This window comes from Anabrus simplex, chromosome X, assembly GCF_040414725.1.
Source record: "Anabrus simplex isolate iqAnaSimp1 chromosome X, ASM4041472v1, whole genome shotgun sequence".
NCBI classification, from domain to species: Eukaryota; Metazoa; Arthropoda; class Insecta; order Orthoptera; family Tettigoniidae; genus Anabrus; species Anabrus simplex.
This window is the reverse complement of record NC_090279.1, coordinates 182,820,682-182,839,084: the sequence shown is the minus strand read 5'-3', so window position 1 is coordinate 182,839,084 and position 18,403 is coordinate 182,820,682. Positions and strand designations below refer to the sequence as shown.

The window sequence follows — 18,403 nt, the reverse complement described above, 5'->3', positions numbered from 1 at the left end:
CAGCCCCATTTTCACACCTTAATTAAGGCCACGGCCGCTTCCTTCCTATTCCTAGGCCTTTCCTATCCCATCGTCGTCATAAGACCTATCTGTGTCGGTGCGACGTAAAGCAAATAGCAAAAAAAAAAAAAAAAAAAAGAAATGTTTGGAATTACTTCCATAATTTTATATTGAAAAAGTATAATAAATTTACATTTTTATTATTGAATTTAATTTATTATCCTTATTTCCTGTGACATAGCCCTTCCCCCATCGATAATGCTTTTCCTACTTAAGATTCAGCCATACACCGACAAACATGTCGACGAGAATTCTGATGAAGCTGAGAAGCAGAAATGAGCTCGTCGGGCGATAAGATATGGAAGAACTGGAATTGATGAAGAAATAGCCTATGTCTTTAAATAATCTGAGTAAAATATTACCAACCACAAATTGTACATTCCTTTTAGGAGAATGGCCAAGTCTGCAGCGAAAATCTGAAGCCCCTGATGGTCACCCTATAGAGAAGACTGTCTTTAAGACTGCAGCTAAGCTCAGATCGAGAAACAACACCCTGCAAAAGCTATGTGCTGCATCATGAGTTTCCATAACAACAACCTTGCGTTCTTCAGTCCTTGGTATCGTATACTGTACTCGGCACTAGAATATTGCGGTCCTGTCTGGATGAAGAGTCGACACACCACGCTAACCTAAATCAGCCAGTGCGGGCGATAACTGGTCCGATCATGACTACACCAACATTTTGACCATCGGTGCTCTCGCGCCCTGGTTATTCTTATCTTTCACTTATCTTCGAGGAGATAGGTAGTGTGTGGTGTACCGATACCGATGCGCTCCTGGTGCTCCTCTGTCAGCCATGTATTGGTTTACTGTATTATATTAATAAGTGTATTAATTATAATGTATAATTGATGAGAAAAATTATGTTATTATATGATTATGTGTGTGTGTGCATTCTTGTATGTGATGTGACCAGGGTCATCTGAGCTCTTTGTTGTATGGCTGACACAGTGAATTTGTGTGTACGATGTGGCTGTAATGTATGGTGACCCATCCAGTAAGTAGCCACGCCCATTGTTGCTTGAGAGTTGCAACGGCTTGCATAGTAAAATTCGCGCCACTTACACAATGTTAAAGTTAAATAAGAAATGGCGGGTATTATGTGCTTATAGCAGCTGTCAAATTAGGCAGCAGATGAAGTTATTTTTGTAAGCAAGGAAAGTGCGAACGCGGTGACCCAAAGCGGGTGACCACGCCTGATGTTGCTTAACTGCGGGAAGATCTGTTTTGCTCCGCACCGTACCTCGTTCCGGTACCAGGGCCTCACGTGGAGTTTATTGTTTAGAAGGCGGTAGAATTTAAGGGAGGAAGTAAGCTGAGTCAGACTCCCTCGCTCATCTGGGAAGGAAAAATGCTCTTGTGAGGCAATACAAGATGACCATCTACAACCAACAGCTACTAGTCCATGAGGACTGGAATGAACAGGCATCGCTCCCAAAATCCTCCAAAACAAGTAGCACCTTGGTAGAAAAACAAATTCCAACGTCTTCAAGCATAAGAATGACCAGTGGCGACTGGTAGTATCTGAAGCTGGGTGTTGCACCAACATTTTCAACGTATCATTTTTGTACCGGTTGGTACACCTATACGCCGCACATTTGAATTTTCCGCCTTGAAGTACTCCTCTACAGCTGAAACTCTGAACTTTGAAACTGAATTAATTCAACCGTTTATCAGAAGATGTCACTGTGTTAGTTTCGAATTGTTTTTGTTTACTATTACCAAGAAGTGTGGACATTCTCCCACAGATGTCTCTACCAAAAAACTATGATCATGTACCCTGGTGCGATGTGATGGAACTTTTCTTGAAGATATTTTCTACTCATTAGTTTTCCTATAACTAAATTTCGTTCTTTCATTTGTGGGTTGGCAATATAAATCTTTTCTTTCCGCCAGTTTTGAAGTTAGCCAGTCAATAATTTCTGTCATTAATTTTCAGCCAATGGTATCTTTCTTCCCCAATTTTTGATGTGTAAATTTTAGCTAGCCAATAAACGACTGTGGGTGTGTCTTAATCATTCATGAAAGGTCTCGAATCTTCCCTGAGAGTATAAAGACTGCTGATTTTCCTGGCTCTCGGCCACTCGTACAACATCTTGCTTGGTGTATGGAAGTATAGCAGGAAGCGGGAAGCGCCTCTTTCATCCGCCAGCAGCTCTTCTACAAGGTAATGGCCTTTTAACGTCTTTATTTCTTGCTAGCTCAGCAGGTTAGCCCTCGGGGAAGGTCCGAAACTTTTTGAATGTAACCTACCTTTCGAAAAATGTAACTTAGTGCCGGCTTATGTAAAAGTTTCTTATTATTTAACTGTAAATCGGGGATAGAGAGTGCTTTACCCTCTCGAGCTCCCCTTTAGTTTTGATTTGAGATGACTACGTTTTCATAAACGATTTTCTTTTCTTTCCTAATGCATTAAAATTTTCTTATACGAGTCACCTCCCTAGTGTGGGAATAGCCCCTGTGTCATCGGCCTAATGCCCCTTAGGTTTTACAAGGTTTCATGTAGGAGTGCAAGCAACGCCTCCATTCATTTTGGTATTTTTGGGCTATTTAATTAACCTATTAATTTTCTTTTAAGGCCCTGTAGGCTGGGTACAAGATACCCCTGTTTAATTCTTGTAAGTTTTGCCTCGATGGCAAGTTACTGTAAAGTGTGGTATTGCCTTTAAGAGGCTTGAAAAATTGAGAGCGGCTCAGCTTTTTCTTGTGTTTGAAAGGTTCCTCTGGGAGGCTTGAGGTTAAAGGTTGGGAGCAAGTGCTCCATGTAATGAGGGGTTTTCTGCCCTTTGGTAATTTGTGGTTGCGAGCTGAGGGCTCAGGAATTTTAACTTGGGGCTCGAAGCCCAGAATTTGTAAAGACCTCTTAATTTGTGCTTTCGTTTGTAAAGTTACAATTGTACCTGATTTTTTCATTGTTATTTCACCTAGTGAAAATTTGTTAAATCTTGTTGTCTATTGAAAATATAACCTTTATTTAAATTTTAATTCATCTTTAGGACTTGTAGTTAGACCCATTCCAGCCCATACCTTCTTTCACCTCTGCCTTCCACGGAAAACTCCGTAACAATTTTTGTATGGGAAACCTACAGAAATAACAATGAACTTATCGTTAAGTAATGAACTACATTCCTATTAACACTGAAATACACCCAGCAATTAAAACTCTGGAAATAAGAGGCTAATTACACAGTAGGCTATAACTACAGTTATTCTTACCTCACTTGAATAGAAAATTTGGGCTACTGTTTTTCATTGATGCAAAATTATGGTAATATTGTATGTTGTCCGATATGGCGTGCTTTAGAAGGGTGGGCAAGAAATCACCGTTGCGAGAGGAGAGAGAGAGAGCAGGAATGAAGTCATACTATTTATTTGTGCAAACTAAAGAGGAATTTGGAATTGTTTCTCGATAGGGGGCTTGCTGGTCTCGTGCAACACCCAAGGACCGATATTGGCGATCGTTCTACCTGATGCTACATACTCACTTAGGCTCGTCCTTGCTGAAACTACATTGCGCCGCGCTGTCCGCTTGGGAGTTGCCGTAGAAAAGCAAACCCCATGAATTTGATTCGAAGCAGGCAGCGTTTTTCGAAGCATTAGTAAATCGAACGACCAAAGATGGTCGATTTTAATATATTTTAGAATATATCTTAGGTTTATTAAAATCGGGCGAGTTGGCCATGAGGTTAGGGGCGCGCAGCTGTGAGCTTGCGTTCGGGAGATAGTGGGCTCAAATCCCACTGTCGGCAGCTCTGAAGATGGTTTTCCATGGTTTCCCATTTTCACACCAGGCAAATGCTGGCGCTGTATCTTAGTTAAGGCCACTGTCGTTTCCTTCCCATTCTTAGCCCTCATCTATCCTGTCGTCGCCATAAGACCTATCTGTGTCTAAAAGCAAATTTATTAAACTAAGAATTTAGAAAAAAATTACGACAAATGAAGTGTATAATTATTGGGAGTTGTGCAACACTGCAACAATAGCACGCACAGCTCCTGAGAATGACATAAAAGTACCTCCATAGTTTTCTCAGTGTCAGTAAAAAAAATGTGGGTATTGTTATCTGCTTCTCTGTGGGGAAATCGGGTATAATGTTTTGAAACAATGAGGGTGGTACTTCCGTAGATCCTTCGCGGGTGAAAAAGTATATAGGTATGGCGCCCATGCCCGGGGGCAAGTGGGGAGGGAGGGGACGCGCCCCCCACTAGCTCTCAGGGAAAGGCAAATATCTAATGTAGACAGGTGTTTATCTTTCACGAGAGTGATTTAAAAGTCGGTATTACGTAGAAGTTGTAGTACCAAACACCACCAACAGGCAGGGGATACAGTGGGTATTATTGTACTGCGGAATACAAGTCGCTATTCATCTTCCAAAATGATAAAAATACTACATACCCTCAGGTCTAGCCCCCCTTTCCCCCACTACAAACTGTCATATGGGCGCCCATGACGTGAAACGATTCCTGAAGTAGCGTAGAGGGGAGACCTTTCAGATTTTCCGCCATCTTCTGTGTTGCTATTGCCCGGTTTGGTCAGCTGTCATAAAGACTATTTTCTATTTCCTCCGATAGAGTTCACATCATGTGTGCCCTTTGTTGAAAATGTCATCGCGTGCCCCTGCAACCTTACTCTTAGTCACTTCGTGTCACATATAGACAGGACTCCAGAGGATGGTAGAAACTTGTTGGCCGCTTTGCGACCGTAACCGGGGGGCTTACGAACGTCAAGGAACCCACACAGATTACCGATACACTAGATGTACCACGATACCAACCCTGGTAACCAGAATTATCTATGATACCAGCATCCTCAAAATGACCCATGGGCACACAACGTTTGAAGTTTATGACGTTTATTAAACAGATAATAGGAAGTCATACATGGTGAAATAAATGACAAACTACTCAGCATTGAAAATTGTGTCACTAGAACGACTTCCATTAAATGTCATTTGCCGGGATGAGTGGCTCAGACTGTTGAGGCGCTGGCCTTCTGACCTCAACGTAGCAGTTTCGATCCTTGCTCAGTCCGGTGGTATTTTAAGGGGCTCAAATATGTCAGTATCGTGTCGTTACATTTACTGGCACGTAAAAGAACTCATGCAGGACTAAATTGCGGCACCTCGGCGTCTCCGGAAACCGTAAAAGTTGTTAGTGGGACATAAAGCCAATATTATTATTATTATTATTATTATTATTATTATTATTATTATCATTAAGGCTGCGATTTCAAAAACTCGGATAATGTCATTATCTCGGATAACGCTCACTTCTATATTCACCACAGAATTTATTATCTCAGTTTACCAAAACTAAGTTTTCGTTACAATCTGAATTTGAACCGTAAATTTTTATACTGACGCGCGTAAAACAAATGACTACGTGCTGCCGCCACTATCGAAATGTAAACTGCTTTTTGATTCCATTCAGGGTTTGCAAATTATTTGCATAAATTATGTCCGGTATTGAGCAGAGACGAAGAAAGAAGCCTAATTGACTTTTCAAGAGAGTGAATTTTTATTGAATTTTCTTGCAGAAAGCATTAACCACATAGAGAATAACAAAAAATTATAGCCTACACATTGTATATTTCACTCAATAATTAAGGCAGTATTCCTCAATTCATCATTAAAAAGTCACCCAGTCGTGTACCGTACAAGATTATAAGCTATAATCGAGAATTCATCTTAGGCCTACCTATGTGTTGGGAATTCTAGGTTATGTTCGATCACGGATAACACTGAGTGTTGAAGCTTTACATAACCTAAAATATGTCTGAAAATCAGTGTCGTCATAGTCCTGGAAATATGTCGCACGTTCGTTTATCCACCTACGACTTTAATTAATTGCATAATCTTGATCATATTCCTCGTCGCTGTGATTTAATGTTTCGATTACTGTAGATATTCAAGTCGTCTACGAGCTACCATCTTGGATTTCCCATTTTACCGACCGAAAAATCTCCGGTAAGATTTTAAACCGAGATAATACCCGTTATCCGAGATAATGTTGTTAGCGAATACAAACTGGTAGAAATATAGAGTCCGCCCCGCAAGAATTGTAACATAATATGTAGTTTCAATGCTGCTTTTCTCACCTAAAAATAATTCCGGCAGATAGAAGTGCGACTACGCCTGCCAGGGACCAACTCACCCGCCCATAGAAGTATATTTACTTTTATAACCTAAATTCAATCAATCAATCAATCAATCAATCAATCAATCAATCAATCAATCAATCAATCAATCAATCAATCAATCAATCAATCAATCAATCAATCAATCAATCAATCAATCAATCAATCAATCAATCAATCAATCAATCAATCAATCAATCAATCAATCAATCAATCAATCAATCAATCAATCAATCAATCAATCAATCAACATTGATCTGCATTTAGGGCAGTCGCCCAAGTGGCAGATTCCCTATCTGTTGTTTTCCTAGCCTTTTCTTAAATGATTCAAAGAAATTGGAATATTATTGAACATCTCCCTTAGGAAGTTATTCCAATCCGTAACTCCCCTTCCTATAAACGAATATTTGCCCCAATTTCTTCTCTTGAATTCCAACTTTATCTTCATACTGCAATCTTTCCCACTTTTAAAAATACCGCTCAGACTTATTCGCCTAATAATGTTATTCCATGACATCTCTCCACTGACAGCTCGGAACATACCACTTCATCGAGCAGCTCGTCTTCTTTCTCCCAAGTCTTCCCAGACCAAACTTTGCAACATTTTTGTAACGCTACTCTTTTGTCGGAAATCACCCAGAACAAATTGAGCTGATTTTCTATGGATTCTTTTCCAGTTCTTGAATCAAGTAATCCTGGTGAGGGTCCCATACATTGAAACCATACTCTAGTTGGGGTTTTAACCCGGGCATTGGCCGAGATATCGAAGATTAAGACGTCATTCCCACCAATGAAGAGACGGAGATTTCATTACCAACCACTGCAGAAGAAAAAGGCTTAAGAGAGGTCCGCGAAGTTTGAAAGTGTCAGATGTTAACCTTACACTTTCTCAATTCCTCTTTTAATCTCAGGGCTTACGTCACCGAAAAAAAAGGTCATTTAGTAGCTGTAACGTATTTTTGCACATTCAGGCCAGTCTCTTGTCATGAGAACAGTGGCCACACTCCCTTCGAGAGGCTCTCCCTATTGCCGCGGTGCATTTTGTCCGCACGGAAAGAAAGGGAAAAGAGAATGCTACATCAAACCAACAACCAACAGTTGGCAGCAGTGTTATTCTACTTACCTCAGCGCTACTAGTGGAAACCTAAGTATTAAACAAAGGACGGTCACTTCGCGTGCGCCACAGTGGTGCCTCGTGTAACTAACATCGCGAGATGGACTCTATAGTTACACCATGTCATTTACTCTGTATACTGGTTGCCATCGTTACAATGGTGTCAGCAAGGTGATGACGTTTAAATAAAAAATATGCCGTTATTTTACTCTTTGCTTTACGTCGCACCGACACAGATAGGTCTTACGACGACAATGGGTTAGGAAAGGAAAGGACTAGGAGTGGAAGGAAGCGGCCGTGGCCTAAATTATGGTACAACCCTAGCATTTACCTGGTGTGAAAATGGGAAACTACGGAAAACCATCTTCAGGGCTTCCGACAGCGTGGATCGAACCCACTATCTCCCGGATGCAAGCACACAGCTGCGCGCTCCTAACCACGGCCAACTCGCCCGGTATACCGGTATTAATACTATACGGCTTACTTCCCGTCACCTTCTTGGAGGGGTCTAAGGACCATAGTTTTATAGCAGGATGCCCTTCTCGACTTGGAACCTGTTTCTGCCTTAAAGTACCTATAAGGAGGAGGGAAGGGGTATCTGATAATAAAATAAGATAAGGAGGAGGCATAGTTGCGTTCCTCCTCCGACGGAGCTTAGCCACGTTCCTCCCCCTCCTCCTCCTCCGACAGGACATAGCCGCGTTCCTCCTCTGGCGTGGCTTAGCCACGTTCCTCTTCCTTACAGTTTTACGAACAGATGTTCTTCTCCCTCGCTAAAGCTTGACGTCACCATCCGACAAGACAGAACATGTTCAATCCTGTTACAGAGGGCATAGAACATATTGTTGTTATCTTACAGTAAAGAAATTAATAGAGGAAATGATCCGGTCCACTACCAAGAGCATAAATTTTTGTGTGTGTTTAGAACATATATATAGATTGTTGTTATCTTACAGTAGAGATTTGAATAGTCAGCATACATTCCTATCGTGTTCTGAACTTTCATTGATAGAAGGAGGGCGCGCGAAGAGAAATGGTCACGCAGGCAGATAATGATGATTGCATGGCATAAAACTACCTCTCTCTCTTTATTTTCATGAATATAACAACAACTTTTTATGATGTAAACAGAATAAAAGATCATTATTCTCTTTGCTCAGCATTAGAATATTGTATACATCACATGGATTTCGAACCTTGAAAAAATCGTAGATTCAAACTCTGTTCTCTCAGTTTACCATCAGAAAAAGAAATATCTCTAATACATGAACTCTCACCGGATTAATGCAAGAATAAAAGTACCTCACTCCTTAATTTACGTAAAGGAATTGCATACATGGAATAGAACACTGAAACTCTCTGATGTGTAAGATAACAACAGTCTATAACAAACACACTACTTCTTTAATATACACGCATCCATTACTCTCTATCGTAAAACTGATCACTCACAAAAAATATGGAATTGACTGTTGGACAAACAAATGCTGTGAGGTAGCCCCTTACACAATTACATTTTGATTACATGACGAAGGGCATTGTGAGGTTAGCATAAGGCTTTATGTCTCCATCCGACAAACAAATAACTATCAACAACGTCCTCTTGCTGTGGAGAGGATTTTTTAGAACATACTTACGCTGAATAGCACGAACGCCGCTGGCCTTCTTGATCATCCTTACTATCTTCTAACTCAAGACAGTACGATCTTCTGCTGGACACATAGTAAATACCAAGCAAATGTTGCGACTGTATCTTATGTCGACATTCGGTTTTAGAATTTAAAAACATCTCAATATATTTTGACAAACACAAACAGCCTCTACTTACTTACACACATAGAATAGAATATACTTACGATGAATTGCTTGACGGCGCTGTCCTTCTTGTTGTAAGAAACCTAGTTCAATCCTGTTTTCAGCTTGATCACTCATAAGATAATAGCAGACAATACATGTTAACAAACGCACTACTTTGATGTTAAACACTCTCTATTGTAAAAACCGAACACACGCAAAAATACGTAGGACAAGCAAATGCTGTATGTCTCCATCCGACAAGACAAAACATATTAACAGGTTCAATCCTGTTACAGAGGACATGGAACATACTGTTGTTATCTTACAGTAAAGATTTGAATAGGTAGCATACATTCCCTATCGTGTTCTGTAATCGCTTAGGAAAAATTGAAAAAATGATTAACGATGTTGCCATGCAAATGTAGGCCTATAGTAAATAAGAAGCAAAATGCTAGTACTATATGTTACAGTACCCGACAATATTGCTCCGTCATAATAATGTTATTGGCTTTTTTATCATACTAACATTTTTACGGATGCTGAGGTGCCATGGCAGGACTATATGACACATCACTCTAGCAATATTGATCCTGTCTTCTCGTTAAAATGATTAGCGATGTTACGAACCTTTCTCTACACACAATTACAAAGCCACTGTGAAGAAAAATTAGAATCTCAGAACATTAAACTCTCTTTGAAGAAAACACAGCACACGTTTTTACAGCTTTTTATGCACGTTTACTTTTCGTACTTACCTTCTTGAATTTATTTATGAATTGAAATAATAAATGTAATCTGTGCATTGAGATAGTATCTGGGTTGTCTTATTATGTGAATGCGTGTGGCCGCGTATCGATCAAAGTTCAATATCTGTCTGCATTTTTGTTGCACTTCAAGATTTTTGCCTGCACGTCGATAGCAAAACCGGCTGTGACATAGCATACGAAGCACTTTTTACACTTTTACACTTTACACTTCTCTCTTTGTTAACGCATCTTCGCTGAATACTGGATTCTCAGAACTGGCCAATTACTTCAAAAGCCTTGTTGATTTTTGTGAATGGCAACAAGGGATGGTTATTATTGTATCAGGTTAGGAAACCCACATTCTTTCAGAAATAACTACCGTACTCCTATTGACGAAAGAAGCTCTGCACTACGACGGCATGTCTTATTCTACCACCCCTACGCACCGGGGGATTCTGGATCTGAGCTTAGCTGCAGACTTAAATGACAGCGTTCAGGAGTTTTCTTGCGTAGAATGGGCGATTCTCCTTAAAACAAATGTCCAGTTTGCTCACATGATTAATACATTATCGTCTTCAAAAGAATAGGCCCTCTCCTCATTAATCCCGGCTCTTCTCCATCTTATCGTCCGACGAGCTCATTTCTATTTCCCAGATTCATCAGATTTAAAAAATAACATTTTGGCATTTGGTCCGTAAGACCATGCTGCCAGCGCTGTACATTTAGAAAACAGGAAGGTCAAAGAGCAACATCTTTACAACATGGGACCTGTCATGGAATTGTGACTACTTGGTGATAGAAAGCTACGGTACAGAAACTTGGGTTGGATGAGTACAGTTTAAATACAGACTATAGAACAAACGCATCACAATGTTAAATTGGCTTCACTTAAAAATTTGTCTATTGCTTGATATATATGGATGTCATAACTGCTTGACAACGACAAAACGGAAGTGGAAAATGGAACTTTGATTTTTATAAGCGTTTGATATAAATTGGATACTTGTGGTTTGTATCTACTGCATCCTAAAATTGTATAGTTGAGGTTTACTTCTTGATTGGGATCAGAGGGACAGTTTGGAGAGTCTATAACTTTGATTCTGAACAGATGACTGGGGTAAGATGCATGTCCAAGTCTCATTCTGATGTTTGATGTGACATGTCGGATTCTGTTGGATGTGTCTCTGGAAAGCGGCGTTATGCTTGCGTTTGATGAGTTGAATTGTTGCCCGGTGATTTGACCATTCTTTGTAAGGCTGTTCTTTGACGTGGCTTTGGAAGTCCATGTATGGTAGGGGTAGTGCTTGGAACTGGCCTTCTGTAATTCTCTGCTTTGCCACTTGGTCTACTGTCTCAATGTGTAGAATTCCAGTGTGGTCTTTGAGCCACATAAGATGAACTTCTTTTCCGTTTTCGTTAGCTTGGTATATACTACTTAGTATGTCCACGATGTATTTATTCGAACGCTTGTTCCTGTATGGTTGTTCTAGTTTTTGAAGTGCTCTCTTGGAGTCCGTAAGGATTAATATTCTGCTGAAGTGCTGGATGCCGTGTGTAGGAGATAGGGATCTGCGCTCGGATGGCCTTCATTTAAACCGCAATGGTACGTATAAGTTAGGAAATTTGTTTGGAAGGGTAATAGGGAGGTACATTCAGGGAAACGGGATGGCCTAGGGAGCGTTGATAAGGGAACAGGGAACTGGAAATCAAGTAGGGATGACATAAAATTGTTAGTGTTGAACTGTAGAAGTATTGTAAAGGAAGGAATAGAATTAAGTAATTTAATAGATATTATTTACCAGATATTGTAATAGGAGTTGAATCATGGCTGAGAAATGATATAATGGATGCAGAAATTTTCTCACCACACTGGAGTGTGTATCGTAGAGATAGGATAGGAATGGTGGGAGGGGGAGTGTTCATTCTGGTGAAAGAAGAATTTGTAAGCTACGAAAAAGTTAAAGATGAGACACATGAAATTCTAGGTAATAGGCAACTTGATATATTTGGAGTGTACAGATCGGGAAAGGGTAGCACTGACGCGGATTCAGAATTATTTGATAGGATAGTCAGCTATGTGGGAAATGACGTGGGAAGAAATGTGATTGTAGCGGGAGTTCTGAATTTGCCAGATGTAAATTGGGAAAGAAATGCGAACGACAGGAAGCATGACCAACAAATGGCAAATAAGTTAATATGGGAAGGACAGCTGATTCAGAAAGTGATGGAACCAACCAGAGGGAAAAATATCCTGGATGTCGTGCTGATAAAACCAGATGGGCTTTATAGGGAAACTGAAGTAATGGTATTAGTGATCATGAAGCTGTTTTTGTCGTTGTTAAAAATAAATGTGATAGAAAGGAAGTTCTTAAAAGTAGGACTGTTAGGCAGTACCATGTGGCTGATAAAGCAGGCATGAGGCAGTTTCTAAAAAGTAACTATGATCGGTGGAAAACGGTAAATAAAAATGTAAACAGACTTTGGGATGGGTTTAAAGAAATTGTTGAGAAATGCGAAAACAGGTTTGTACCTTTAAGGGTGGTAAGGAATGGTAAAGACCCACCTTATTATAATAGAGAAATAAAGAGACTACGAAGGAGGTGCAGACTGTAAAGAAATAGAGTTAGAAATGGCTGTGGAAGTAAGGAGAAATTGAAGGAACTTACTAGAAAATTGAATCAAGCAAAGAAGGCAGCTAAGGATAACATGATGGCAAGCATAATTGGCAGTCATACAAATTTTAGTGAAAAATGGAAGGGTATATATAGGTATTTTAAGGCAGATACAGGTTCCAAGAAGGACATTCCAGGAATAATTAATGAACAAGGGGAGTGTGTATGTGAGGATCTTCAAAAGGCAGAAGTATTCAGTCAGCAGTATGTAAAGATTGTTGGTTACGAGGATAATGTCGAGATAGAGGAGGAGACTAAGGCCAAAGAAGTAATAAAATTTACATATGATAACAATGACATTTACAATAAGATACAAAAGTTCAAAACTAGAAAAGCGGCTGGAAGTGATCAGATTTCTGGGGATATACTAAAGACAATGGGTTGGGATATAGTACCATATCTGAAGTACTTATTTGATTATTGTTTGGTCGGAGGAGCTATACCAGATGAATGGAGAGTTGCTATAGTAGTCCCTGTGTATAGAGGAAAGGGTGATAGACATAAAGCTGAAAATTACAGGCCAGTAAGTTGACATGCATTGTATGTAAGCTTTGGGAAGGCATTCTTTCTGATTATATTAGACATGTTTGTGAAATTAATAACTGGTTCGATAGAAGGCAATTTGGTTTTAGGAAAGGTTATTCCACTGAAGCTCAACTTGTAGGATTCCAGCAAGTTATAGCAGATATCTTGGATTCTGGAGGTCAAATGGACTGTATCGCGATTGACCTGTCTAATGCATTTGATAGGGTGGATCATGGGAGACTACTGGCAAAAATGAGTGCAATTGGATTAGACAAAAGAGTGACTGAATGGGTTGCTGTATTTCTAGAAAATAGATCTCAGAGAGTTAGAGTAGGTGAAGCTTTGTCTGACCCTGTAATAGTTGAGAGGGGAGTTCCTCAGGGCAGTGTTATCGGACCTTTATGTTTTCTTATATATATAAATGGTATGAGTAAAGGAGTGGAATCGGAGGTAAGGCTTTTTGCGGATGATGTTATTCTCTATAGAGTGATAAATAAGTTACAAGATTGTGAGCAACTGCAACGTGACCTCGAAAATGTTGTGAGATGGACAGCAGGCAATGGTATGTTGATAAACGGGGTTGAAAGTCAGGTTGTGAGTTTCACAAATAGGAAAAGCCCTCTCAGTTTTAATTACTGCGTTGATGGGGTGAAAGTTCCTTTTGGGGATCATTGTAAGTATCTAGGTGTTAATATAAGGAAAGATCTTCATTGGGGTAATCACATAAATGGGATTGTAAATAAAGGGTACCGATCTCTGCACATGGTTATGAGGGTGTTTAGGGGTTGTAGTAAGGATGTAAAGGAGAGTGCATATAAGTCTCTGGTAAGACCCCAACTAGAGTATGGTTCCAGTGTATGGGACCCTCACCAGGATTACCTGATTCAAGAACTGGAAAAAATCCAAAGAAAAGCAGCTCGATTTGTTCTGAGTGATTTCCGACAAAAGAGTAGCGTTACAAAAATGTTGCAATGTTTGGGTTGGGAAGAATTGAGAGAAAGAAGAAGAGCTGCTCGACTAAGTGGTATGTTCCGAGCTGTCAGCGGAGAGATGGCGTGGAATGACATTAGTAGACGAATACGTTTGAATGGCGTTTATAAAAGTAGGAAAGATCACAATATGAAGATAAAGTTGGAATTCAAGAGGACAAACTGGGGCGAATATTCATTTATAGGAAGGGGAGTTAGGGATTGGAATAACTTACCAAGGAAGATGTTCAATAAATTTCCAATTTCTTTGAAATCATTTCGGAAAAGGCTTGGAGAGCAACAGATAGGGAATCTGCCACCTGGCGACTGCCCTAAATGCAGATCAGTATTGATTGCCGTACGTGATGGCTGACTTAATGGCAAGTATTTCAGATTCATCAAAATTCTCCTCGTCATGTTTGTTAAGACGTGCATCTGACTCCTGAATACTAAAATCAGTATTGGTGGGAGAAAGATGTCACCGGAAATAAGATAAGAAATTAGTAATTCAAAACTAACAGAGTAAATTTATTATATTTCTTCAATATAAAATTCTGCAAGTAATTCCAAAAAGTCTGCGAATTTAAATTTGATGAAATTGGGGAATTACAGGTTTTATGATGTACTGTATCTTGATCTTGAAGGACGAATTATTACACATTCCTTATTTTACACAAAAGTAAGTCTTATGGATTATTTTGACAAAAGTTTCCCCAAAATAAAAGTTACTTCTCTGTATACATAAGCTGATAAGTTATTTCAAAACTTGATTGAGAACCAAACGAAAATTGTGTATTATGCTGTGTCCTCAAGTTCCGTGAGGTTATAGAATGATTCATTGTTTCATGGAATTACTCGTTCAAGAAATTTCAAAAGAGTTCTCCGACAGGTTTGATGATAATCTCGTGAATCTGAAATTATAAGAGAGAATACTGTAAATAAATAAATAAATAAATAAATAAATAAATAAATAAATAAATAAATAAATAAATAAATAAATAAATAATAAATAAATAAATAAATAAATAAATAAATAAATAAATAAATAAATAAAGACATAAAGAAATAAAGAAATAAATGCACCTTCATTATAGATTATTATGCCTTTTAACATTCAGTTAGCAAGCCTGTGTGAATGAACTATTTGCCTTTTGAATTCTCTATTTGCAAATAGCTATAGGGCCTCGTCTAGTTCCAAACCTTTGAGTCTAACCATGGTTGCCTTGATCATTTTGTCGGCTTTTGTTAGCCTCCGTGGTCTAGTTTATTACTGTCCTAGGCAATCTATCCTCCTCCATTAATCTTACACGACTCCATCAACGACAGGTTCACCAATCGAGTTCATTTCTAACACAGTCTTTTTCTCCTCATTGCGGGTATCCTCCTGTCTTCGTTGCCACCTGTTCTATACCAGTCTTCGGGCTGAATTCTTATCATAGATATACACACATTAAGTGTTCATGTCACATTAAATTTGTGTAATATTTGCTAGTAAACTTCACCCATATTATACAGGGTTTAACATCGAGATACAACAACACTTTCAGGACATTTCTCACACGTAAAAGAAGAATGTAATATGTCTACAGTTAAATAATGTCTAAGTATGCATGTTGCATTGCAGAGACGTTATTTATCACTTAGACACTGTCTAAAACCGATGTTCAACCGTCCATGTTTAAAAACTGCCGAGAGCACCGTTTAACCTCAAATGGGAGGTTATGTATCATGAAACATGTAATTTGTATTATCATGTTAAGACAATTCTGGGAAGAAAGGTTAGTCCGTCGGCCTCTCTGTCGGTCGTCTGCTGCGAAATAGCAGCAATTCATTTGAAATTCACAGGTACGTAGAGCTTAAAATACATTTCGCTATTTAAGAGCCTTGTTTTTTGAGACTGACAAAGGGACAGTCCGGTAGCTGTCAACTGGAATACAATTCTTGGCAACCGATATATTTTGTAATGCATGAGATAATTTCCATGAAATTATAGGTCACTCGGACTACATAGATGTCAGAATTACTTATCTCAATCGTCAGAGGACTGTACATCAACAGGAAGGGATTCACTTATATTTACTGCCAAGTAAGCACACATAATAGTGACAACTAAAAAGTAGGTTGTATATGTTCTTTTTATAATCGTTGCACTAATTCAGATATGTTTTCGGCAACTATGAGATAGGAACAGGCAAGTGGTAGTGATGGTGGTGATTATTGTTTAAAGAGGAGGACTAGAGAAGAAGAGCTGTGGCCATAATAGCAGCCCTAGTATTTATGTGTGTATGTTCAGTCTTCAGCCCTAAGGTTGTTTGGATCCTCAACAGCTCCACCCTCAGCTGTCATACACGGCCTAGGCATAAGTGAAGAGGTGTACTAAGTAAATGAGGAGTGAGATAGTTTCCCGTTGCTTTCATCATCGAGCCAGAAGTTGCTATTACATATCAGTCTGCCAAGCTCACTCAAATACATGCACCAACCGACCCTACGAGCAACATATTCACTGGACTGGCTGCAGAAGGAATGGCATTGCTAGCATCGCTCATACCTCAGTCACTTTCATATTGTCAAAGCCAAGGATAAGAAAGAGACAGATCAATGAAAGTAACAAAATTGCTCTAGCCCATACCAGAAGACACAGTCCTAGGACCTGCCAACAAAGGCAGCCCTAGTATTTGCCTAATGTCAAAATAAGGAAACTACGGAAAACAATGTTCAGGGTTGTCGATGATGCGTTTCGAACCTATGAACTCAATTCGGTTACACAGTACTGTTGTTTCATATTTCCTTCGGCGAAGCTATTTACGAGTAGAATACACTCACCGTAACAACACTACACTTCCTTGTACAGTGGCGCGTCGTTTTAGTGTCAATAATATTTATTCTGAGATTTTATTTCCATCGAAAGCGATATTCTTATCTGTGGGCAAGTCATGCTCGTGCTTAGGCATGTTTGAATAATGTGTATAATAGGAAGACGACAGCTGACTAGCGTTCGGCGCACGCACCGACGAGTTTAATTGGTTGCGGCACGCAAAGAGTTGCATGAAAGATATTTCTGTCTCCATTTTCGAACCAATATTGAAACTTTAAACGATGTCTAGTTAAACACCGGCTCAACATTGTTTATGCAACGGAAGACAGTACGAAACTTACGAGGTGTTGTTTAAGTAGACGTTGTCTAAGGCTTAAAACTTGTCATCGTTTCTGCAATCGGCCCAATTGTTTCCATGTTAGAACTCTTTTTCTACAACTCTACATTAATCACGGGAACAGAACGTGCCAGTATACCACATGAAACTCTTTGTTCAATGAAATGTTCAAAATGGCCCTCCGTTAGCATAGATAGATGCATCAATCCCCCGTCACCTTAAATCCCGAATGCGGTGATGTATTCCTGCCTCAGATTCCATGTGAGCAAAATCAAACTGACCCGGGAAGTATTTACAATACAACTGACTCTTGTTCATGAACATCATACAAGATGCTGGAAATGGCCTCATTTGAAGAAATAAAAAAACTGAGCATCTGAAAGTCCTGACTCCACTTCACTCAGAAAACACCACCAGAACTCAGAAGGTTCGTCTGGACGCTTTATCGCAGGCACAACAGTAAGGATACAGATGCAAATCTTTTTTGACTATGTTTCGTCACTGTTGAGGTTTGAATGTACAAGCAAATGACACATACCGGACAGACAGTGGAGTTTTACGCTTGTAGATTCCCCCACTTTTTTTTTTTTTTGTATGTTGTAGTAATAAAGTGTTGTAAGAAAAACATAGTTATCATTTGCACGTTACAACTCAACATATTGGTGCGATGGTGGAAGAGAATGATTGGCTCCACTAAGCGCTGCCTTAAGGTAATCGCCCACTACACCGCGCCGCGCCGCGCCGCGCGGAACAAGCTTGTGGAATTTCCGCACCAGAAGCCCCCAGGTTTCTGGAAGGGAACTTTTTCCTTTCGGCGCGCTTGTATGGGCGAGGGTAGAAGGAAGGATTAATGGAAAGAATGTGGTTTCGTGCCGTTTCGGCAGTCTTCGTGAGTCCTCGACTAGTGCCAGCACGCTCGTACCTTCACGCGGTTAGTGGTATTGTGCACTGTACGCCTTTCTCGGCGAAAGGTGATATTTTCTCGCTCTACATACGGCTCTTTTATTTGCTAGTTGCTTTACGTCGCATCGACACAGATAGGTCTTATGGCGACGATGGGACAGGAAAGGGCTAGGAGTGGGAAGGAAGCGGCCGTGGCCTTAATTAAGGTACAGCCCCAGCATTTGCCTGGTGTGAAAATGGGAAACCACAGAAAACCCTTTTCAGGGCTGCCGACAGTGGGGTTCGAACCTACTATCTCCCGAACACTGGATATTGGCCGCTCTTAAGCGACTG

The 18,403-nt window shown here is 39.8% G+C and overlaps 1 protein-coding gene across 1 annotated transcript in view; it reads right to left on the bottom strand.

The window, feature by feature from the left end:
• Positions 1-14,530: 14,530 nt before the first annotated feature.
• The window catches only part of LOC136885922 (farnesol dehydrogenase), a 39,146-nt gene continuing 35,273 nt past the window's right edge, over positions 14,531-18,403 (bottom strand). Inside the window, exon 6 of the mRNA XM_067158616.2 lies at positions 14,531-14,926. Coding sequence (XP_067014717.2) covers positions 14,885-14,926 — 42 coding nt within the window. The 3' untranslated portion in view covers positions 14,531-14,884. The remainder of the gene's footprint in view (positions 14,927-18,403) is intronic.